The sequence below is a fragment of the Triturus cristatus genome, chromosome 4_1, assembly GCF_964204655.1.
Source record: "Triturus cristatus chromosome 4_1, aTriCri1.1, whole genome shotgun sequence".
In the NCBI taxonomy this organism is placed as follows: Eukaryota; Metazoa; Chordata; class Amphibia; order Caudata; family Salamandridae; genus Triturus; species Triturus cristatus.
Genome location: NC_140585.1, coordinates 735,998,659 through 736,023,419, shown reverse-complemented (window position 1 = coordinate 736,023,419; position 24,761 = coordinate 735,998,659). Strand labels below are relative to the sequence as shown.

At 44.6% G+C, this 24,761-nt stretch overlaps 1 protein-coding gene across 2 annotated transcripts in view; it reads left to right on the top strand.

The window, feature by feature from the left end:
* Positions 1-24,761, top strand: part of PAH (phenylalanine hydroxylase) — a 219,365-nt gene that overhangs the window by 167,708 nt on the left and 26,896 nt on the right. For both annotated transcript variants that reach the window (XM_085653236.1, XM_085653235.1), the window contains 3 exons: positions 775-971; positions 13,669-13,804; positions 18,707-18,776. In XM_085653236.1, the coding sequence (XP_085509362.1) occupies positions 775-971; positions 13,669-13,804; positions 18,707-18,776 (403 nt within the window). The remainder of the gene's footprint in view (positions 1-774; positions 972-13,668; positions 13,805-18,706; positions 18,777-24,761) is intronic.

Below are 24,761 nucleotides of genomic sequence, written 5' to 3'. Positions count from 1 at the left end.
TTATTTTGATACAAGTTCTGGAACCCTTTTTAAAGTCATGTTTTTAAACTGTGTATGTTGGATTTTTATCGTTTTGGTCTTTTTTAGTCTAGATAAAAATACTTTATTTTTCTAAAATGGTGTGGAGTCCATTTGTGGTGTTTTTACTGTGTTACTGTGAGTGTTGGTACAAATACTTTACACATTGCCTTTGATAAGCCTGTCTGCTTGTGCCAAGCTCCCAAGGGGGTGAGCAGCGGTTATCCTAAGAGTGTATCCCCCTTACCCTGACTAGAAGCAAGGGTCCCTGTTTGGACATTGATACCTACCTCTGCCAACTAGAGACCCCCCAGATCTAACAGGACCCTGGAAAGGTGTAACTGCAGACAACAGACATTGAATGGGACATAAAATATGCTGCCCTTACGATTTACATTACTGCTAATTATGCTGTCAGAAATACTTCCTCAGAAAAGGCAGTGTCTATATCTATTTCCGAGCCAAACCTTGGGATCATGTGCAGTGCTGGCAGGGCTTAGGACTTCTTTTTCCCAGATACTAAATATTTTCCACGCTCTTGCCTCTGTAATTCCCACATGTATTGTCACTTTCCTTACACAGTGAGTGATGCTGGAGCAGAGAGACTGAGCATGCATTTTTATTGGAGCGCATCTTCTTGGACGATAAACTAGGGACGTTTGGAACAGAAAATTGTGTTCTTAAAAAATGGTTTAAAACAGACAGCTTGCTTTTCGTATCTCGAATGTTTCCTTCTTGTTTTATTTCGATCCTTAGTGGACTGCCGATCCCGCGCGTGGAGTACACCGAGGACGAGAAGAAAACATGGGGCACTGTGTTCAGGGAGCTGAAGACACTCTATCCAACACACGCCTGCTACGAACATAACCACGTGTTTCCTCTCTTGGAGAAATACTGTGGATATAATGAGAATAATATCCCACAGCTCGAGGACGTTTCAAATTTTCTGCAAAGTAAGTTACCCTGTTAAGGAAAAGATGTAAATTGAAAGAATATTTTATTTATTTATTTCTTAGTGAAAATCTCAATAAAAAACTTTGGGAATAAAAAGAAAGAATATGTGTTTCTCACTCAAGAGCAAAGTTAAAATGTATCTGCTTTTCTAGAATTCAACCATAAAGTATATGTTGAAAAAGTTGTTGCAATAATAAGTATACCCAGATAAAAGACTTCTTCCATTCTTGTCTTGTAGCTGCCTGGCTAGCCTTGACCAATTAATTTGCGTTTTGAAGATTAGTTCTCTGCCAAACCAACAGCGTCAGAAAAGTAATCAATTTTGAGTCTAAATATGCAGAAATCGTTTTCAGGCAAAAATATAATTAAGACTAGAAACATTTATTTTTTAAAGGGGAGAAATCATGGGCATTCTAGGCACATAAATGTATGCTTAATATGTTCCTGCACTTGGCTAATATTTGGTACTTTTTGTGTTGATTTGGTATTTTTCTTCTTAAATGGTAGATTAGAATTACAATTTTATAAATCTGTTTTGTGGTGTTTCAATGAGACAAGTCTAACTAGGACTCAATGACTGTGTTGGAGCGGCCACCAGCCGCTCCAACACAGCCATGTGCTTATATCTGGTATGGGGTTTTTGTTTCAGGCCATGTGTCCACTCACAGGAAACTGCAATTCATCATTCAATTGTGTTTTGTTATAGAAAGCTTGCTTTTTGGCTTTTTTCTTTTCCACTCTGGAAGAATTAGTCAGGTTTCTCAAGTGAAATGAAAAACATTCTTGTACAACAGTGAGAACATCTTAACAGGAAAATGTTCCACCCACAAAAATTATCTTCAATAAAAGAAAGGAAGCCTTTGTAGTTGAACAGCCATTTGATAAACAGCCATCTGGTTAATTTGAGAGAGCAGGAAATAGACAGGAAAGAGCAATGTAACAACAATCACCAATCTTTGAAGCATACACAGGCTGGGATTTAAAAGAAATAAAACATAGGAAAAAAATCAAGATACATTTAAATTACTGTTTTTATATATTAGGACGAGGCCAGTGCAGTGCACAATAACTTCAAAGAGAGTTAGACTAGTGTGACACTCCAACAAGGGTACAAAGAACATTGAAGCGCCAGCCAGAAGCAGAGCCCCTTAAACCTACCTGAGAAAAACCGGGATGGTGATTCAACAGCAGGGAATAGTAAGGAGGAGGGAAAAAGCATGAAAGAATTCCCATTATTTACGAAAAAGGCATTTCAGGTGGCCCCTCCCCAACTCAATGCCCAACCACCACTACAGCCTGAGGGGGCAGTCGGGATAGAATACACCTTCAACAGCTCGCATCAGGCCGCATCCCCACCTACATCTACATCGGCACTTGTAACGGCACAGGTTGATCCCTCATCCATCTTTATAGCACAAGAACTAAACCAAAGTTGCACGACCCAGGTAACATCTCCCTCCTCCGGGGCTACGCCTCTACTCCATAGTGGATGTAACAGGATCACTATCAGGGGTCCAGGAACAGCAACAGATCCTGCTCTAGCTGTCGGATGGCAATAACATGGGACCACCGGGTCAGCCCCAGGGGGGGTCAGAAAGGGACAGAGAAAAGACAACTTATGGTTTCAGAATCTTTAGAAGCCTTAATGGATGGTTCATCTGATGCAGCCCTTACAAAACAGATGGATATCATGATCTTGCTAAATCTGATTCTTGAGGAGATAAGAGAAATGAAGAGGTCTCAAGAAAATGAAATAGCCTCTCTCCATCAGCGCCTCGGCAAAATGGAAGAATCAGTGGCTTGCCTCCCAGTAAAAATTCAAGAAGCCGAATCAAGGATTGCCCAGCTAGTGGACCAAATGAGTTCCATGCTCTCGAAAGTAAACAAAGTCACCAAGGACAAGAACATTTTAGAGAACAAACTTGAAGAGCTTGAAAATCACTTGCGGCGTATTTGTGAATAGTGAGGGTTCCCGAGAGGAGTGTGGGCGCCCAGATGTTGCAATGGGTGGAATCCTTTATTAAGCAAAGGGTATTGCCTGAGTATAACGGGGATCTTATGATCACAAGGGCTGACTGAATTCCATTTCATCTGCTGGCTAACTCTAACAGTCCATGTACCATCTTATGCAACTTCGCTGACTATCGTATTAAGGAAAGGATTTTGGCAAAGGCCATACAACAAAGACAATTCCCGATTAATGAAACTTCGAACTACCAAATATTTTCTGACATGTCAGCGGCTGCTGCTCGTAGGCGCAAAGAGTTTGCTAAACTGCTCTTTCTCTTTAAAGCTCAAGGCGCTCAGGCATCTATAGCCCAGCAATCCAAGCTACTTATTCTTGTGAGGGGGACATTTCATATGTTCTCTAATCTAGAAGATGCCCAGGGTCTACTCAAGGAGATCTCAGCTTCTAAGTGAATTGATAGGCTGGATAATGTTTATTTCATTGCATCCTAGTTCACTATTGCCAGGGGGAGGTGGGTCATTGAGGGTGTAGGTTCATGGCACCCAAAAGAGAAGTTGGGGGTTAGATGTGGTCAGTGTGGTGGTCCACATTTCTAGAGGGGTGTGATGTGGAGGGAGGGGGTGGCTTCAAAAAAGGTGTAGCAGTAAAATGAGCAGTAGCAGGAGCAGTGGGGGAAACATCATCAGCATTGTGGGATTGTTTGTTTACTATTTGAAACTTTGTAGAAATGACAAATAAGTGCTGTATTGTTTCAGACAAAGTTAATGGGATACTAAACAAACAAAAGTATGGAGGTCTAATTTGTTGGCTAGCTTCCTTTTCACCCCAGGTAATATTTCTTCAAGAAACTCACTTAAAAACCAACTCCCCAAAGCTATTTCTCCCAAGAGTTATTTTTGCATGCTTTTTTTGCTTTGGCTGGGTTGGCGAAAAGAGGAGTAGCTATCTATTTTTGTAGAGGTCTTCCCTGGGAATTTGGTCATGTCCAGAGAGACCCCTTTGGAAGGTGGATCTGGATTGAGGACAAACTGAGCGGAATGATACTAAACTTTGTAAATTATTACGGCACAGTAGTAGACGATATCACAGCTATACTTAAAATTAGTGAGCCATTAAGGGGGCACTGGTAAAGATAATTTTGGGTGGCGATTTTTAATTTCATTCAAGATTTAAAAAAAGACACCTCTAATACAAACAAGAAAGAGTTGAAGCCCTAAACCAAAAAAGACTTAGGTGTTTTATGACAGGAACATATCCTGCTAGACCCCTGGCGCCAGTCTAATCCAACTGATTCTAAATTTACATGTTATTCTTGCCAATTTCATATGGTCTCCCGCATCGATTTTTTAAAAATATCACGATCTCTGAAACATACAGGTATTACATTTAAGGGCAAACTTATTTTTGGACACTCCCTCGTAAAGTTCGAGTTGGAGATTGAGGAGGGAAGGAGGACAAGATCCAGGTGGCAGATGGATCATCTCCTCCTGCAGGATCCTCATTGGGTTGCCGATATAAAAGATTGGATATTAGAATACTTTAAGATAAATGAAAACACGGCAGATGTTTGCTCTGTTTGGAGGGTTTAAAGCAGCCTTACGTGGGCAGATGATTGCTTTTTCAGCCGCCCAGTCTAAAAAAAGATTGCTAAACTCCAGCAGGCTGTGGATAGTGCTATGTGCCTGAACAAAAGCCCCGTCTCAGAGAGCGGGGGATGCCGGAGGTCAGCTTGAAAGGGCGAAGCAGGCATTGAAGGAGTTTTTTTAAATTGAAGAAATAAATAGTTCTAGAACGTACCATGTTAGAAATGGGGGTCTCTAGTTGGCAAGGGCTTGCACCTTTGTCCAAATATAGACCCATCTTCCTTGTCAGAGTAAGGGAGTTACACTCCTAAAATAACCCCTGCTCACCCCCTTGGTAGCTTGGCACGAGCAGTCAGGCTTATCTTAGAGGCAGTGTGTAAAGCATTTGCACGTAACCCACAACAATACAGTGTAAGCACTACAAAAGGACACCACACCAGTTTAGAAAAATATCCAATATTTGTACATACTTAAGACAAGACCAAAATGGATAAAAATCCACAATACAGTACTTAAAAATCATCAGTTATCAAAATAACCTTGTAAAACAGTTCCTTGGTGTCGATACCTCCATGCAGGGCTATCATGGCGTCGTGAGCAAACAAATCCAAACAGCTCTGGCTGACCGCGGCGTCGCGAGCCAGCTACGGCGTCGGGAAAACCCGCAAACAGTACCTTTCAGAAATGCAGGGCGTCGATGACCTCTCATTGAGCTTCCGAACATACGGCGTCCGTTCTGGAGGTCCGTGCAGGAGTCGTCAGGGGCCTCGAAGTCACACGCATTGCAGATCGAACTCCTCTTTGCTGAAGTCAGGAGCGCTGGCGTCAGCAGGCGTTGGGTGCTGCGGTGCAAAGTGCAGCGGTGCGGCCTGCGGTGCCCTCAGGTCACGGTGCGAGCAGCGGCTCGGAAGCGGCATCAGATGGCAGCGCCGGTGAGACCAGGGTTGCGGTGTGAGATGAAAGCGGTGCTCATCATGGTGCTGACAGGTCACGGTGCAAGCAGCGGCGTCGCCGTTGCTGGAGCGCTGTCGTCAGCTGACGAACTGGAGTTGATGACACCGGCATCGGTAGGCCAAGGCTGCGGTGTGGGATGAGGGCGGTGCGTCATGTAACTTTACGAGCGGTGCCCTTGAACCACGGTGCAAGCAGTGGCGTCGATTCCGGCATGGAGCGGCGTCATCATGGATACCAAGGCAGCGTTGTGAAGTGAGGCGGTGCGGAGTGCGGTGCCCACAGATCGCGGTGCGAGCAGTGGCTCAGTGGCGGTGTCAGCAGGCGTCATCTGTGAGACCAGGGTTGTGGCGGTGCCCTCTGCGGTGCCTTCAGGACACGGAGTCGGCAGCGGCGCCAGAGTCGGCAGCGGCGTCGTAGATGGCGTCGAGCTTGAAGTCTTTGCTGTTTCTGAGACTTCTTGAACAGGGGGCAAGCTCTACCTCAAGCCCTTGGAGAAACTCACAAAAGTAGATTGCAGAAAGTTCAGTCCAGTCCTTTCACTGCCCAAGACAGAACCAGCCAGTGCAGGCCAACACAGCAAAGCACGCAGCAACGTGGTAGTTCCTACTCACAGCTTCTCCAGCTCTTCTTCTCAGTCTTCTTGATCCAAAAGAGTACTGAAATCTTGGGGTCTGGGTCCCAATATTTATACTAGCAAATAATTTGAGGGTCCTGTACCTAGTTCAAACCAGTTCTGGGTGCATTCTGCCAGTGTGCACCTTCTTCCTTTGTCAGTGTGGACCAGGGTCCTCAGACGCACCACAGGAGGTGGAGCCAGCATTGTGGAAGGCAGGCACAGCCCTATTCAGACCCAGGTGCTACTCCTCCCACCCATCTACATGATATGATATGAGATTGTATTTATAGAGCGCTGCTGTCACTCCGCAAGGAGTATCTTGGCGCTATTGTCAAACGTGGATGAGGGAACCCAGAGTGGTGAACTGTTGAGAAAGGTTTTAAATCAGAGCAAAACAGCAGACCTCCGAGATGCCATAGATCTAGGTTTTAAGTTCTTTCCTGAAAGTGAGTTCCGAGTTGCTAAGTTTGATCTGAGCTGGGAGTTTATTCCAGGCTCTGGCACCCAAGATGCAGATAGATCTATTCAGCCCTGTGCTGACTCACCCTGTCTCCTGGAGTCTCCCCCAGCCCCTGTCACTCACAAACCAAGACAGACAATACACAAGCTAGCAGAGGCAGGCTGGATGGTTAGGTAAGAAAATACCTACTTTCTAAAAGTGGTATTTTCAAACACAGAATGTTAAAACCATCTTAACTAAAATATGTATTTTATCATTCTGAGTTCAGGCATGTTAAACTCAAATTTTTACCATGTTCTCTGGGTCAGTTAGGATTATAGGATGTTATATTCAAGCTGCCCATTCTGGCCTATGGGGAACAGGTAGCCTTGCAATAGTGAAAAACGAAGTAGGCTGTAATTCAGTATCAGGACATGCCACACATTCCAGGGCATGTCCTACCTTTCACATACAATGCACCATGCCCACAGGGGTACCTTGGGCCTACCTTAGGGGTAACTAACATGTAGAAAAGGAAAGACTTAGGGACTGGCAAGTGGGTGCACTTGCCAAGTCGACATGGCATCCCCAGGCTGCACACAGGCTCTGCAATGGCAGACCAGAGTTACACTTTACAGGCTGTTTGCATGGGTGGCACAATCCAGTGCTGCAGCCAACCAACAGCATTTGATTTATGGGCCCTGGCACACGCAGTGCACTTTACTAGGGACTGACATAAATCATATAGGCCAATCATGGAAACACCAATCCATAACACATGTTATACGGAGAGCATATGCACTTTAGCACTGATTAGCAGTGGTAAAGTGCCCAGAGTCCTAAAACCAACACAAACAGGTCAGGAAAAAATAGGAGGAAGAAGCAAAAAGTTTAGGGATAACCCTGCAAAAAGGGCCATCTCCAACGTACCAGTATACGAGTATATGAGGATAGCCAAATGGTTAGTAAAATGCTAGCTGGGGCAACAAAAACTAAACAGGAAGCAGCCCTGATTTCTGAAATTAATGATCCTAAGACCAGAGACACTATAACGGATAAAGACGGCATAGCCCGAGTCTTTATGGAGCACTATTCACAGTTATATGCCACTAGATACGAGGTAGGATTGGACCAAATCCAAAAATATTTTGAGGGGGTAAATCTTCCCACTTTGTCAGAGGCGCTAGTGGAACAAATCCATCTCAACATTTCAGAAACAGAAGTTTTAAATGTGGTGAAATCTATTGCAGGGGCAAAAGCCTGTGGAGCTGATGGGCTACCAATCGAATTTTATAAAACTTTTTCCAAGAAACTGACTTCCTTCTTGGTGAAGCTGTTTAACACTATTAAATCGGGAGGTTGTGCTCCCCCTAGTTTCAAAGAATCCATAATTGTTAGCTTTGTTAAGAAGGGAAAAAACCATAAGGGTGTCAATTGATACAGACCGATCGGTCTCCTCAATGATGACTTTAAAATTTTAATGAAAGTCTGGGCCCAACGCTTTACCCCCATAGCCCAGGAACTAATTCATAGTGATCAGTCCGGGTTTGTTGCCGGGAGGTCCATGTCTTCCAATACTGGGTTTTTAATCCAGGCTTTCGATTATTCTATGAATAATGAAATTCCAACCCTTATTATGATGGTCGACACCGAAAAGGCGTTCGAACTGGTTAATTGGGATACACTTTTTTTTGGATTGGATAAATTTGGTATCCCTACCCAAGTAACAAATATTTTAGGAACATCTATCAGGGTGCCCAGGCCTGGGTGGTGATAAATGCCAATCAAATAGGGACAGTTAATATAAGTCGTGTGACCTGACAAGGTTGCCCGATGTCCCCCATTTTGTTCACCTTCTTCATCGAGCCCCTGGCCATTAGAATTTGCAGAAATCTATAAATTAAAGCTCCAATAAAAGGGATGGCGAAACTAAAACTTTTCTCCAAAAAGAGAGAGGGACCCAGCAACGAAGGGGAAGGGTTCCAACAAACACCAAAGTCATAAAGAGTGTCCCCTTTGGGTAAATATTAAACACACAAATCACTATACCTCACACACCATTATTACACCAGTCATCTGAAAAGTGAACAAGGAGGAAATGTGACCAAATAAAAAAGTTTGTTTAAAGATTTTTTTTTTTTTTTTTAACAAATTTTATTGACAATATATATAAAATACATAAATTCACTGATAGACTTGAGATAAAAATAATAAAAACATAGTAATAAACAAATATACAGGACAAGCTAAACAATTGGGAACACAAAAAGGAAGAAATGATTCCTATTAACAAGGAGACAATACGTCAGTAAGTACAGATCAGTTTATGAGTCATGGAGCTGTTGTTCCAATTATTCCTTGTACTATGATTGCCTTCACAAGCTTGACGTAGTTTCCTTTTCTAAAAAAACTAAAACTTTTCACAGATGATATCATTTTATATTTGAGCCCCGATAATCTGAATCTGGATCAGGCTTTAAAAGAATTTACCAAATTCGAATTAATAGGGGTGTACAAAATAAATCAAAATAAAACTGAGATTTTAACATATTGGGGTTGATTCCGATCCTGAATTTTTTTTCCCCGTACGACTCGTATCCGTATTTTTTTATGTACGAATCGTACAAGTCCCGTACAAACGGCGAAGTACGATTCATACGTGAAAAATACAATCAAATCGCCTCGGGAAAAGTCTACGAGACGTCCCCGGACAGTTTTACATACAAATCGTAAAACGGAAGTCCAAGCGCGCAAGTACGATCCATACCGCGCGTCCGAAAACACAAGCGCATGGAAAAGGCTCCGTATGGAGCGAACTTTGTACGAGCCCTACCCCGAGTACACTTGTGCCCGGGGTACGAGTCGTACGGCCCCCCAGCCTGCCACCCCTCCCGCGTACATCCGCACCATACCCCCCACCCCCCCTATGTATGGACCGTACCCCCCACCCCCCTATGTATGCACCGTACCCCCCGCCCTCCCTATGTACGGACCGAACCCCCACCCGCGTATGTACGCACCGTACCCCAGGTGTACCCCCCACCCGCGCATGTATGCACCATACCCCAGGTGTACCCCCCACCCGCGTATGTACGCACCGTACCCCAGGCATACCCCCCACCACGTATGTACACACCGTACCCCAGGCGTACCCCCCACCCGCGTATGTATGCACCGTACCCCAGGCGTACCCCAATCCTCGCGTATGTACGGACCGTACGGTGCGTACATACACGGGTGGGGGGTACAGTCCGTACATACCAGGGGTGGAGGGTACGGTCCGTACATATGCAATGGCGTGTACGTCGCGTAGCGGGCCCCCTTTTCCTCGTGCATCGCTGCGTACTTAGCTTTTCCGGCACTTTTTGGCTCCCGGAAAAATATAGCCATGCGGAGTGCTATGGGTACGAATCGTACTTGCTGGTCCGTAAAACGCTGCCTGACTCCGTGCGGACGTCGCGTACGCGCTGTCCAGGATCGGAATTGTATGTATTTTTTAGCCGTACGGTGTTTTTTACGATTCGTACGGAAATGGTATTTCTGTACAAATTGTACTTGCTGGTTTGTACGGTGGAATTCCCGGGTACGAGTCATACGAAGAAAACGCTCCGTACGACCATTTGTACCCGGGTTTTACAGGATCGGAATCGGCACCTGAATGTTGATTGTAATTTTCTACTCCACAATTTAAAATCCCAGGCTTTGAAAGCAGAACCAATATGATATCTGGGTATATATGTCTCTAACCACTATGAACAGTTATTCAGTTTAAATTATTCAGCAATGCAAAATAAAAACCCTACTCGATAATTGGTCTCTTTTACCTCTAACTCTAATAGAACGTGTAGCGCTCATAAAAATGTCTATTCTTCCTCTATTAATATTCCTCTTTATAGATATCCCCCTGAAGATCAATTCCAACAATTTTTAAGAGATGGAGTCAATATTCAGGGAATTTGTCTGGAGTAGGAAGGCTTCCAGGGTTAAGCTAACTATACTGCAGCTGGAAACTAATCAGGGTGGTCTAGCACTACCAAAAATACAAACTTATTATGCGGATTTTGGATCTTACAGCACGTTTACTGGAATCAAATGGGTTATGAGATAATTTATTTCTTGATATAATGGTTCAGGAGTCAGGCTCGCAAATCCCGATATTTTTAAAAACATCCAAATTAGCGAAAAAGACCCGATACAAGACGGTACAAGACTTTTCCTACAGATTACAGTCCTTTTTTAAACAAGCCGGTTCCACAGGATTTAACTATTTAAAGCTAGAGGAATGTAAAATTCTCGGTCTTCAAGTACATTCCAGTCGGCTTAAAAGATGGAAGGACTGTTGTTTTAAGGAATTGGGTGACTTCGTAATTAATAAGAAAGTAATCTGTGAAGAGGTTCAGAATAGATATGGCAACCAAAATAAGCCTGTTTTTTAGAGTATCTGCAGATCGTAAATTTTATAAGTAGGTATAATCTATTGTACAGCGGTGCTCCAACAAAGCATGTAAATGCTCTATATAGAGCTAAACTAAAGGGGGTTGGAAATTGGTATTCTCAGTTGAGAAAGTGTAATGAGCTCCCCCTTGTAGAAGAATTCCTGGAAAAAGTAACCCGGGAAACTAATTGTTCCTTCTTTTGCCAGGAATGGCACTCCATAGCCCAGTTAGGAAGTAAGGCACTAAGAGTTGCCAACTTTAAAAGGATGGCTTTTTTATCTCGGTGGCTGGCATACTACACCCCAAAAACTCTTAATAAACGTTATCCGAAAGTGGAAAACAGATGTTTCCGATGTCAGGCAGAAGGTGAAGGAGATTGGCTCCACACATTTTTTACGTGACCAAAACTTGAACTATTCTGGGCCAAGATCTTCTCGGCAGTAAGCCGGCAATAAAGATTAGTCTTGACCCCGAGGCAGAGGTAGCTCTCTTTGGCATTTCTAGAGCAAGGCCTGACTTGACCAAAGCCGATTAGCTCTTTAGTTGCTCGCTCTCTAATTCTCCAAAACTGAAGGTCTGAAGATGTACCTTCCTATTCTAAATGGCTAAATAAAATGCAACAAACCATGAGGTTTGAAGAAGCTTATGCCAAGAGGGTTGGCGCAACAAGAATATTTAAAACTGTTTGGAAGTTTTTTGAAAATTGTGAAACAATCGTGGAAATATAAAGTTTTTTAGACATATGCATTGAAGTGTTGGGCAGCACTTTAGCACATTGCACCTATTTCTGGTATATACTCGAGGAAAGGCACAATGGCACTTTAATATTACAGTTCCTTTTTCAGATACAATGTCCACATTACTTGGATCAGGTTTTATATGGCTATTTCTTTTTAACAGTGCTCTATAATCAAGGGTATGAGAGATTGTGAGTTTAATTATTTGGGTTTCTTTAATGATTATAGGTAAACGCTAAGGCCTTTGCACAATGTCAGTAAATCTACCATGTGTCACTTTAGTATGCAGCACTCTAGGACTTTATAAATTTAAGGAGTAAGATCAAGTTTTTAAGACCCAGCCAGACTTCTGTGGCATTTTTAATGATTCGGCGTCTTGGCTTCAGTATTTAATCTAGGTTGGTTCCATCTGAAAAATGAACAAGAAATTTTTATTGTAAAATGTTTGTTTTAATTCCTGATGACCTCTGGTATCACAATGTATGTATTGCCCTTATGCTCTCCTCAATAAAAAAATGTATAAAAAAAATAAAGTTAAGAGCGGTGCGTCGGTAGGGTTCGGGTGGATGTGAATTTCGACAGACAACGACGAGAGAAAATTAACTATTTATTTAATTTCCTTTCGTGGTCGTCTGTCGAATTTCCCCCTTCTACCCAGCCTCACCTCCCCACCACTCTTACCTGCACGGACCGCAGTTGGAGGCCACACAAACCATTCTGTTGAACACAGGACAGGAGACATTGGTAGAGATCATGGTGCGGAACAGAACAGATCACACAAAACTTGACAGTAGGGGATTCGGGGAAACAGAAATAGGGTGAAGGAAGAGAACACACAGGGGCTTTGCAGGAAGGGACACAGAAGGCCCATGAAACAAACTTAGAGATATAGGAGAAGCAACTATGACTCTTCACAAGAACTACATTAGCAAAGCAAGATTGTCAGAAGCTGCTAGTAAGGTGCAGTGAAAAGAGGGCAGGGTCTGCTCAGAGGACTACATAGAAATGCATGGTTCTCAGCGTCGGCTGGTAGGGGGCATTGAAGAGACATGATGGCTAGCATAAGTGCAGCCGGTGCAGGGATGTGAGGGGCCTACTGCACCCCTAGTATTGTTTTCTTTTTCTGTCCAACCTGCTGACAGAGGCCCATATTCCTCATTTGGGGCCAGTGGCACTCTTGCTATGCACTGAGTGTGCTGATGGGAGTGGTCAATAGGGAGGGAGGGAGGCAGTTGATCTATTAGAGGCCAGGGAAGGGGAGAGGTTTCTGGCAGGGAAACCAGGGATGGAGAGAGGCTTTTGGCAGGAAGTGTGACGTTTCCAAGAGACGAGTCTCAGTAGAAAAAAGGTTTCCAGCTTTCCTCTTTTGAGTCCTTTAGGTAAGCCATATACTCTGGGAGATGTATAAGTAAACTACGAACACTTCAGTGTACTTTCCCTTGATTGCATTTGTTATAGGATAACGTAGTCCCATGACATTATACATGTTTTGTTTGAAAAAACCTTCATTTCATTTCTCACATGCTTTGGTTCTGTCTGTTGTTTTCCTTTCTACTTTCTGGCAAAAGCAAAGACTCCTTTATTCAGAGGACGTACACTTTCTATATTTGTGAAAAGATTCTATTTTTTCTCAAATATTTTTTGTTTGTGACAGGGCTTGTCTCAATTTACATCCACACTAACGCCTCTTAACAAATATAAATTATTTTATGGAATATTTGAGTGAAATTCAGAGGACTAAAAGCCTTGAGATCCTGAAAAGAGGATTATTGCTTTCTAAGTAAAAGGGACAATCATGAAATTTACAAATTGCATTTAATGGCTCCTCTTGGTCATAATTAAACAATTTGTAGGATAAGATGGAAATAGCGTTGAAGCTATTTGACCCTTATTTTTAAAGGTACATACAGGTATCAGTTCACAAAAACAAGAATTCTAATATATTCTTTTTCCTTTTAATAGCATGCACTGGCTTCCGTCTGCGTCCTGTTGCTGGCCTGCTGTCATCGCGGGATTTCTTGGCTGGTTTGGCATTCCGCGTGTTCCATTCCACACAATACATTCGACACGGATCTACGCCAATGTACACGCCAGAGCCGTAAGTGGCTAAGTGGTTAAAATCTTCCTGTTTTGCCTACTAAGATGTCAGTGTGATATTCCTCGACAAGGTTATTTGCCATCATTCTAATAATCCCTACTTTACAGAACATTATGTAGGGTACCATTTGGAGAGGAATCTTAGTTTGGATTTAGAAGCGGAAGAAAAGTAGGCAATTGGGCATTCGTCCCTTTGAGAAGTGACACTGACAAACGTGTGACATAATGTCATGCCTGTGCTGATATGTGGTAAAGGTTACCTGCCGAGACCAAGAGTAAAGGGAAGTGTGGGTAAAGTAATGTAACCGCAGTCATTCCAATAAAGATTGTAAAATTGAGACAGATTTTACTAAGCCACATCCAGTACAGTGCTGGGACCAAAGTGGTTTACTGTATTATTTAGAAAGACATAAAGCACAACACATTTGGGGCATATTCATTAAGTTGTCACGGAATGCAGCGCAGCAACAAATATTTCTTTAGTGCATTGTGTACAAGGGAGAGAGCAGAACAGTACCATATCTACTAAGAATGGGCTGTTTCTCTCTCCCCGTGTACTGGTGCACTTTTGGCTGCCTTGCACTAATGCACATTTGCCTGATGTGAAGCATGGGTTTTGTACTGGAAAGGTAACCTTGAAGTACAAAATACTATGCTTAGACATAGTTTCCCACTGTTCCCACTTTGTATGTGTGCTATACAGGGCAGAAAACTTACACATTTGGAAAAGTCCTGCCTACCTTTTTATGCAAAGTTAGGACTTTGCATAAAAAATCATGGGTGGTTGCATATGAATACCCACGTACCACAGAAGAAATGCCCCGTTGACGCAAAGTTATACAAAGTAGCACAAAGTGCTCATTTGCGTTGCTTTATGGCTACTTTCCAATGCAAATCAGGATTTGCGTTGAAATGTAAATGTCAATACAACACCTTGCACAGTTAGATTCACCTTTGTGTTTATACAGCTGCCCCTTTCTTTCTCCTTTCCAAAAGGACGCGAGCAGCGGGCGCGCCACTGGTGCGCCAAAGGCAAGCCCGTCTGCGCCCGCCTGTGCTTGTCCGTCGCCAGATGCCAGACCCGCTGCCTGTTCCATTAGAGGCAGGGCTCTTTATCCTCGGGATGATCTTCTCGCTATTAAAAATAGTCTGAGGCCTTGCAGCCACCCCCCCTGTTTTCCAGTGAAGGGTCCGTTTTGTTGTTTAAATTGTGGTTTTAATTCTTTGGCAGCCGTCGCATCCCTTTGCCGCCCTCCCAGCTCCAGTCCTGGGATTAAACTTTTTAGCCTGAACTGTCGCTCTTTAGCCAAACATTTTGCAGATGTTTATGATCTGCTACAGAACGAAGACACGGATGTCCTCTTTCTAACCGAAACGTGGTTGTCAGCCGACATGGTGGCTGAACCAGGCCTAGCGCTTCCCACGGGTTTTAGAATTTTGACTCTTAATAGAGAGTCTAGGGGGGGTGGGATAGCAGTTGTCTTTAAATATTGCTACCCATGCACCTTTGTAAAGGAGCCCCTGGTTGGGTGCGAATCCGCGCATTTTAGGCTCACCTTCAACGCTAGCTATACCATGTCTGGCTTACTGATCTATCGCCCACCAGGGCCCTCCAATGAGTTTAGGGCGGCACTTATTGAGGCTGTGTGCCCCTTAGCCATGAACGCAGCTAACTTTAGCATTCTGGGTGATCTGAATTTGCATTTGGATAATTCCCAGGATACTGATATGGGTAACTTCCTAGCTGATCTTGCGGCATGTCAGTTATCTCAACTGGTGCAGGGCCCTATGCACTCTGCGGGTCATTTCTTGGATCTGGTTTTTTTCCAACCTTTCGCTCCTGACTGTTCACACTCCTATGCCAATGTGCTTGTCTGATCATTATTTAATCACTATGACACTCTTGGGGGTAGAGCCTGGGAGGAGCGTGCCGCAGAAGTCTGTACTTAGACGCCCCTGGCATAAACTCGACATGACTCAATTTCTTGGCCTCCTTTCTACGACCATACCCGGCACTGCAGATGGTCCAAACATGGCCGATGGATTCTCCGTGCTCTGGACGCTCTCATCCGATAAAGTGGTGTAAAAGTCGCACTACCAAATCCAACTCTTGGTACAATGCGAAGCTTACATCTTTGCAGAAGGTGTGCAAAAGGCTGTAGAGAGCTTGGAGAAGGGACTATGACCCTCATTTGAAGGGGTGTTATCAGGCAGCCATTAAGAATTACCATAGGGCTATTCAGACTGAACGGGCATCCTACTATGTGGATGAGATCAAGAGCAGCAATAACCCCTCCTAAAGTATCTTTTCGATGCTGAAAGCTCTCAAATCATCAACAGCCCAAAATATGACCGTAATATCGTCAGATAAGCAATGTAAGGCTCTTGCCTCCTTCTTTGTCGAGAAGGTGGAAAAGATCTATAAGTCCTTCCCACAGATTGCGTTATGTTCTGATCAGGTGCCTAGACCTACCTCTTTGCATACTTTGGCTGCTTTCCCGCCAATCTCACAGGAGGAGTTGTCTGTGCTCTGTAGCAAGATTAAATCTGGTTATCCCACTGATCCACTGAAGCCGGACCAATTTATGAAGATCTTACCCGTGCTTCTTACTCCCTTGAGCCAGGTGATCAATTTGTTCTTTCCCTGCGGTGGTTGTCCCCAGCTCATGGAAACAAGCCAGGGTGGTCCCCCTGCTAAAAAAACAAATTTGATGCAGCAAACCAGAGAGTTTCCGTCCAATCTCCCTCCTGCCCTGGGTCTCTAAGATCTCGGAGGCCTATATCAATTCTATTGTGACGGGTTATCTGGAGGACAGTAATGTACTGGACCCCTCTCAGAATGGTTTTTGCTCTGGTCACAGCACGGAATCTGCCTTCCTAGCTGTGACCGAACACCTGAGGGGAGCCTTAGACGAGGGTTGTACTTCAGCACTGATCCTATGGGATCTGAGTGCCGCGTTTAACACTGTGTCTCACCAGATCCTGCTGACACGGCTGGAGGAGGTGGGTATCACAGGATCTGCCTTGGACTGGTTTGCCTCTTTTCTTACGGAGAGGTCCTTCCAGGTAGCCGCCTCCCTTTGCCTCTAAGATCTACACTATCAAATAGGGGGTGCCGCAGGGCTCAGCCTTGAGCCCAACCCTCTTTAATCTCTATGTCCAACCGCTAGATATGGTGGCAAAGAGCAGAGGGCTCATGGCAGTGTCCTATGAGGATGATACTCAGTTGGTAGTCACACTCTCGGACGATCTAACCCGGGACGCATCTAAGTTTAGTAGTGATCTTGAGGCTATTGCAGAGTGGATGACTGCCAACTGTCTCCAGCTCAATGCCAGCAAGTCCGAGGTTTTGCTGGTAGGAAAGACACTGAGCTGTGGAGTGAGCACTGGTGGCAGGCCACTTTGGGGTGTGTACCCACCACCAATCTGGGTGTCTGCGTAGATGCTGCTCTCAGTTTCCAAACACAAACCAAGAAGGTGGCAGGGACCTGTTTCGGGATCTTGCGAGGGCTAAAACCTCTCCTGGGGTTTTTGAACCCCTCCATTAGGCAGATTATTGTCCAGGCTTCTATATTGTCGAGATTGGACTATGCCAGCTCACTTGGGTCTAATAAAACTGAAATCTCGTGACTGCGAAGGGTTCAGAATGTTGCGGCAAGAACTCTTCTTTGCTTACCCAAGACTTGCTCTGCATCTAGTGCCGTTCGTCGGCTTCATTGGTTGCCTGTGGCTAAACGTATAGGGGCATATTTACAATAACTGGCGCATCCCTGCATATCAGCAGGGATGCGCCAGTTATTGTGCGCCACAGCTCTGCCACCGTTGATGCGCCGCATTTACAATGCAGCGCACCATGGGGCAAAAACGGCAAAGATGCGTGACGCATCTGTGCCGTAAAAGTGGCGCATTAATGGAGCAATCCTCTGGGGGGCCCTATCTTGTTAATGCTGCGTCAATCCTTACGCCTGCTTCAGGCAGGCGCAGGGTTTTGACGCAGCATGGGCCTAAAAGTGACTGAGTGAAATCTTGTAGATTTCACTCAGCCACTTTTAGGGGGCGTTCCTGCGCAGGAACGCCCCCCCTGCACAGGAACGCCTACATGTGGCGCAGGGTTTTACAATGTGACGCATCTCCTAGATGCGTCGCGTTGTAAGTACCCCGCACCATGGCGCAGGATTTGCGCCGCCGCTGCGTGACAAAAGTGACGCAACAGTGGCGTAAATTAGGCGCACGGGGCTTGTAAATCTGCCCCATAGAGTTTAAGTCTCTTTGTATCTCCTTCAAGAACATGAACTCTTCCTCCCCAGCTATCCTGGCCAACCTGCTTGTACCATACACTCCTCTCCGCCAACTTCGGTCGATGGGACAACATCTGGCTGTTGTCCCTCGGGTGAGGAGGGTTCGCGCTGGGGGGGGGGGGCGCTCTTTTTGCACTTTAGTTGCCAAACTTTCCCATCTCCATCCGTAATTTGAAGAGTTATCTGGCATTTCGGAAAGCACTTAAAACATACCTCTTCCCTCTGTTGTAGGCCCCTTCTGTTGGTAGAGGCATCGCAGTTTTCTGCTGTCAGCGCTGGGACGCCCCTCTGCTGGGACAGCTGTGCGCTTCATAAACTGTATAACATAACATAACATAACAAAAACTTCACAGGAATTCTACTGGTTCTTACATGTTCACTATTACACAAGCAGTATTCATAATGTGCATTGATTTAAATTGCTGCCATCCTTTAATGTATATATTTTTTATGTTCTTGTCCATTAAACATTTCACATGAGCAAAGTCGTCAGGCCTTTTTTTTTAAAAATGCACTGCAAATCTGCCAATTTATGGCTAGCCTACAACACTTCTTTGTGATTTTTTTTGTTACAATGATATAACGTTTGTTTGTGCTCTCTCCAGTGACATCTGCCATGAGTTGCTTGGACACGTCCCTTTGTTTGCTGACCGCAGCTTTGCTCAGTTTTCACAGGTAAAAAATAGTAGCGGATTGTGGGTCATTCGGTCTTGTACCTTTGGATAATCAATCACTGTGTCATGAAACTTTGTTGGCAAAATACTAGAGGAGACCACTCTATAACATTATTCTGGGCATTTGCATGCAAAGCACCCACAGAAGTCAAAATAACAAACGGCCAAAGTTCTGAAGGGCGCTTATGCGTGCACAGTGCAGTTACAGGGATGGCTGTCAGGTTGCCTAAAACTCACACACACACACACACACACACACACAAACACACATTCACACGCACTCGCATTCGAACTCCCACACCCACACTCACTCATTCTATCTCGATCTCTCTCGTCAGATGTGGGACCTGACCACACTGTACAAAGGACAAAATATACATGGCAGTGCGAGACCTCCTTCAGATGCAAGCCCCCAAATGCTCCTTCAGCTCTGAACAAAGCAGAAAAGTATTTAAAGAAACAAGACCTTTGCTCCTCTTCATTTTGCGTGGAGAAATCTTGCCATCGGTTTCTTGAGAAAATATACTCTGAGGAGTTGGCTTTATCTAGAGTTTGGTGCAAGGTATTCCTCCAGAACGTGTCTGATATTCTGCCTGTTGCACTACAAGTGCCATTGGCTATAATGTAATGAACTTGCAACACAGCTGACGGGACATCATCTATGTGATGGAGTATTCGGTCCACCAGTCCTTCAGCAAAGACCTTGTCGGTGTTAGTTACTTCATTATTTTTCAACAAAGTCGACCAAAATGTAAAGTAAAACAACATAGATAATCTCCTTTAATTTTGAACAAAAAGCATGGCAAACAATAAAACCTTTGTAGTAACTCTGTGGGGATCAGCCCTGTTTCAAATCTCATCTCCGGATTTGCACATATCCCTTTCTACTCAGGCCCCAATATGCAATATCCCAACCCTCATGAATGAGTGCACCTCTCGGGTCCTCAGTGAAGCCCATTTAGCAGCGCACTCTGCCTCCTGTCACTCAGACACTGCTTCTGTACTCAGTGAGTTGCGTCTGCCTAGGAGGCAAGTCTCACTGCACTAAGTTCCCTTGTCCCGTTGTCCAGCTAGTTATTAAGGCTTCTTTCATTGGCAGGCGATAAGGCTGTTTGCAATGCAAACACAGGGCCACGTCTGGATAGCACTGAGGCTAGCAAGTCTGGCCCAAAATAGATCGGTTTCTTGAATGAATCTTACATTCTGAATTGACAGCCCGGACTCAACACTACGCGCTAAGGAGTGGGCGGCCTCGGAGGCTTCTGCTGGTCCGCTGGGCTCTGTAACTCGCTGGAAACTATTGCAAACAACTGTCGCTGGTCAACAACTACTGCTGCTATATTGTGTTGCTAATTTTGCTACTGCTACTATTATCGACCGGATCGCGGTCTTTTATTGTTGGTTATTTTTTTAAACTGTTGCTTTCATTCCGCATACCCCCACTATAAAACAAAGCTCACCAACCTGCTGCTTAGAGCGGGGCCTCATCCTTCACCACATCTTTCAGCGCCATCTTGGATTGGGCTGGATCCAGTTGATGTGGGCGCCATTTTGGGGTGCGCGCGCTGATGCTCGCTGAGGGGGGGCATAAAAACAGGCCAATGCAAGCGCGCAGCGCGCGCGCGCAGCGGGCGCGCCGATGGCGCGCCAGAGGCAAGCCCGTCTGCGCCCGTCCGCGCCCCGGACGAGTACCGGACAACGGATGTACCCTATGCCCCCAATAAGGTACGCCAGGTCTACTCTAGGAAACAGCTGCTACAGATTGGTGGGAAGGCATACAGCGGGACTGAGGCTGACACCATCCGGGACTATGCTATTGCCCCGGGGTGTAAAGCAATGAGTCCGCGCCCTAACATGTGCGGATACCTGAATTGTGGGTTAATAAATAGTAGGTCGTTAGTAAAACATCACTTTGAAATAGCGCTCCTAATCGAAGATATGAAGCTGGATGCATTATTTCTCACCGAGACCTGGATCAGAGCAGATTCAGTTGTGGAGATAGGTCTCGCCTGCCCAGACGGTTTTAAAATCATACACTTACCTAGGGAGGAGGGCATAGGAGGTGGGGTGGGGTTGATTTTTAGGGAAAACCTCCACTTTACTCAGCTACATGTAGACAAAATAGAGGGAATTGAACTGATGGGATTCGCGCTTCAGGAAGCTAGAGGTCATCTCCTCTCAGGCTTGCTGTGTTATCGCCCTCCGGGGAGTAACACTGCACTACAGCCCCTCTTAAATACCATCACTAACCTATCCCTATCTCACTCCAATATGGTCATCTTGGGAGATTTTAATTGGTGGGAGAATGCGAGCTCAAAAAATCAACTCAGAGACTTGACAGATACCTGCCAATCTCTCGGTCTACAACAACTAGTTACCTCCCCGACTCACCAGGGAGGACATATCCTCGACCTTTTATTCGCAAATGGTTCAAGGGTTGAACTCCTAAATATTTCTCCCCAAATGTGGACGGACCACTATCTAATATTCTTCACAGTACGGTCAGCTACTCCCACCGCTCAATCCAACACCGCTGTGCAGTATCGGAAAGGGAGAAAATGGTCCAATTTAACAAGGACAGGCGCTCTCCTGCCGACGCCCTCGGTGAGCCTCTTTCAGAGCTTAGGTACAGTGGAGGACAATTATAACATCTACCGGCAGTACGTCACAGCTGCATTAGACGAAGTGCTCCCTATAAAAATAATCCAAATTAGAAACAAAATTTCAGCGCCTTGGTACACAGAAGATCTGAGGCAGCTCAGACTTCAATGCAAGAAGGCAGAAAGAACATGGAGAAAGAGCTATCTGGATAAGGATAGGGCAACTTTTAAGTTAACCTTGAGGAGGTACAAGTCGTGCATCTTGGAAAGCAAGGCCAATTTCTATGCTCAATCCATCCTGCAAGCCCCAAATAGAATTATGGAGCTCTTCAGAATTGCTAGAACCATCTCTGCCCCATCCTGTCTGGAGAATAGAGTCGAAGCCTCACAAAATCTGTGCGACGAGATTGCCACTTATTTTAAAGACAAAGTGGCTAAGATTGTCGTCCGCTTTAAGGACAACGAGGCGACAACCCAGAACCCGGGTAACAAGACATCTAAGGGGACCACGGACCACCAACATTCCTTGGCTTCCTTTCCGGTTATGTCGGCCTCTATTTTCGACTCCCTGGTCAGTGGCATCTCCTCCGGTTCACCCCTCGACCCTCTTCCCCAGAAAGTGTGGAAGACCTATGGTCATCTCACATTTCCCTGGTTGCGCCTGATCTGCAACCAATCATTGGAAACAGGATTGGTTCCGGATAGCTGGAAGCAGGCTGTGGTGGCCCCTCTTATTAAGAAGCCCTCGTTAGATCCAACTAACCCGGCTAACTTTCGGCCCATCTCCCTCCTTCCCTTCCCAATTAAGATCTTGGAAAGGGTCGTGAGCAGATCTCTTTCGGAATTTCTGGAAGAGTATCAGCTACTGGATAGGGACCAGTTTGGTTTTCGCCCTGGTCATGGGACGGAGTCGGCCCTGGTCACAATGCTGGACAACATACGAATGCGGGCTGACACCGGGAGCACTGCGGTTTTAGTGCTCCTGGATATGTCAGCCGCATTCGACACAGTGAGTCACACTATCCTGCTGGCAAGACTGAGGGATCTGGGTGTAAGGGGCCGAGCACTGCAGTGGCTCCGCTCTTATCTGACAGGGAGGCAGCAGGTGGTGACACTGGGGTCGTTTACCTCCGAGAAATCCGACGTGGCCTATGGAGTGCCACAGGGTTCCAGCATCAGCCCCATTCTCTTTAATATTTACCTGCAACCACTGTTTGCAATTATTAAAGCGTTTGGGGTTGAGCTGGTAAACTACGCAGATGACACACAATTGGTATTTTCGATGGAGGGAAAACAGGAGGTATCTCTGGAGCAATTTCAAAACTGCATGAGCCTGACAACAGACTGGCTGCGAAGTAACTCCCTGCAGTTTAACGGTGATAAGACCGAGGTGTTGTTCTACTCACCACGAAACCAGATCCATCATCTGCAGTCGGAGTTTAGGCTTGCTCCAGATGAGGCTCCACTGGTTCCATCAAATACCATTCGTAATCTAGGCGTCCTGTTCGATAACGATCTGCAATTGAACTCGCGAACAAGACTGCCAGTGTGTGCTTCGGACTAATACGGGTACTTCGTAGGATTCTTCCATTCTTGCCAGGGAATTTGCGCGCACTGATTGTAAGGAGCACAGTACTCAGCAGAATGGATTACTGTAACTCTCTGTATCTGGGCGCCCCCCAGTATATTCTGCTGGGATTACAGAGAGTACAGTCGGCTGCAGCAAAGTTGGCGCTAAATCGTAGACGCGACGCCTCTTCCACTCAGGCGCTGCGCGAGCTCCACTGGCTGCCAGTCAGAGAAAGGATCCTTTTTAAATCTCTCTGTCTGATTCATAAAGTAGCACATGGGATGGGTCCAATTCCCCTGCAGGAGAGATTCTCACGCTATCTCCCCCCGAGACAGCTGCGTTCCTCTAACGCTAATTTGCTGTCACAACCCAGATTTAAACGTGTCAGGCTGGGGGGGAGGGCATTCAGCGTGGCTGGTGCTCGGATATGGAACGAGCTTCCTTCGAGGATCAGGCAGCTAGACTCCTTAATGGAATTCAGAAAGAGTCTTAAGACCTGGCTCTTTCCAGTAGCCTGATTGCCTATGTCGCTGCCTATTCCTCTCAGCTTAATTTCATCAATTGTTTTGTCAAGCGCCGGGATACCCGTAGGGTGATTGTGCGCTATATAAGAGCATATACAATACAATCTTTGTCATCCTGCAGTCTAAATTTCACGTCACAAACGGACATGGGAATGTATATTTCATTTAAAAAAAACTAATTGGTAAAGTTTTTAGGATCATTTTCTGAAGGACGACAAACAGTCGACATGAGTTTGAGGAGAATTTTCTAAATAGCTGTAACAAGCGTTGACGCTTTGCAGCTTGATGCCCGAGGAGACATTGCCTAACACCTAGAAACAAGACACTTATAATGTTGGGATTCATATCTGCAGCCAGCAAGTTACCTACATAACACTACACAACCGGCAATTATTGGCACCCAATGTACACTTTTATATTTTTGTGAGATTAAAGGATAAATTATTCTGGAATTACTTGTAACTAGAACAGACCCAATCACTGGGTGTTTGTTGCATATATTATTGTATTTCATATGCTGTGCTCACTATGAGAGCTCCTACCATCTAGTATTAGTTTTTGAATATTATAACTTCTATTTCTTTGAAGAATTCTTTTAGGTGTGAATGTATGCAAATTGCTCGTTACTACATCACAGAACTTTTTTTAAGTTTCGCTATATTTTACCATGCAGAGATCTCCGACCCGACTGTGGTGTCTCCATATGATAAAGTATAGAGAAAATGTAAAAAGATTATAAATATTGTTATGATACATAAGAATTTAAATTCATTAAATAAATATTTATATAATTGAAGTATAATACATTAAAATTATTTTTTCTGAAGTATAAATTAAAAAATACATTCACAACTAACATAAATAATGTTTTTATTATGAATTAATGATTAAAGTGATATATAATTTATTACAAGTAATGTATTTATATATAAAAATTATTTGTTGTTACTCAAATGTTGAATGCAAACAAGGTTATTACAATATTTTATAAATCAATAAAAAATATGTACTATTGTTATAAATTATTTGTAACATTAAATTACATTGATTCATTTTTTAAACTATTTTAAATAATGTATTTCATTTAACAATATTTCCTGAAGGGTTTTGTTTATATGTCCCGAACGTAATTATTTTCTAAGGGAAGAGGTTGCAGTTGCAGTGGCTGGCCATGTGTGGTGCCAGAATTACTTCAGCTCTGAGATGGTGAACTTTACTAGTGTTTTAGGTCACGGTTTCACAGTAGTAGCTAGAAGCGCAGTTTGTGAGTAGCTAGGTGCTTACTCTTTAGT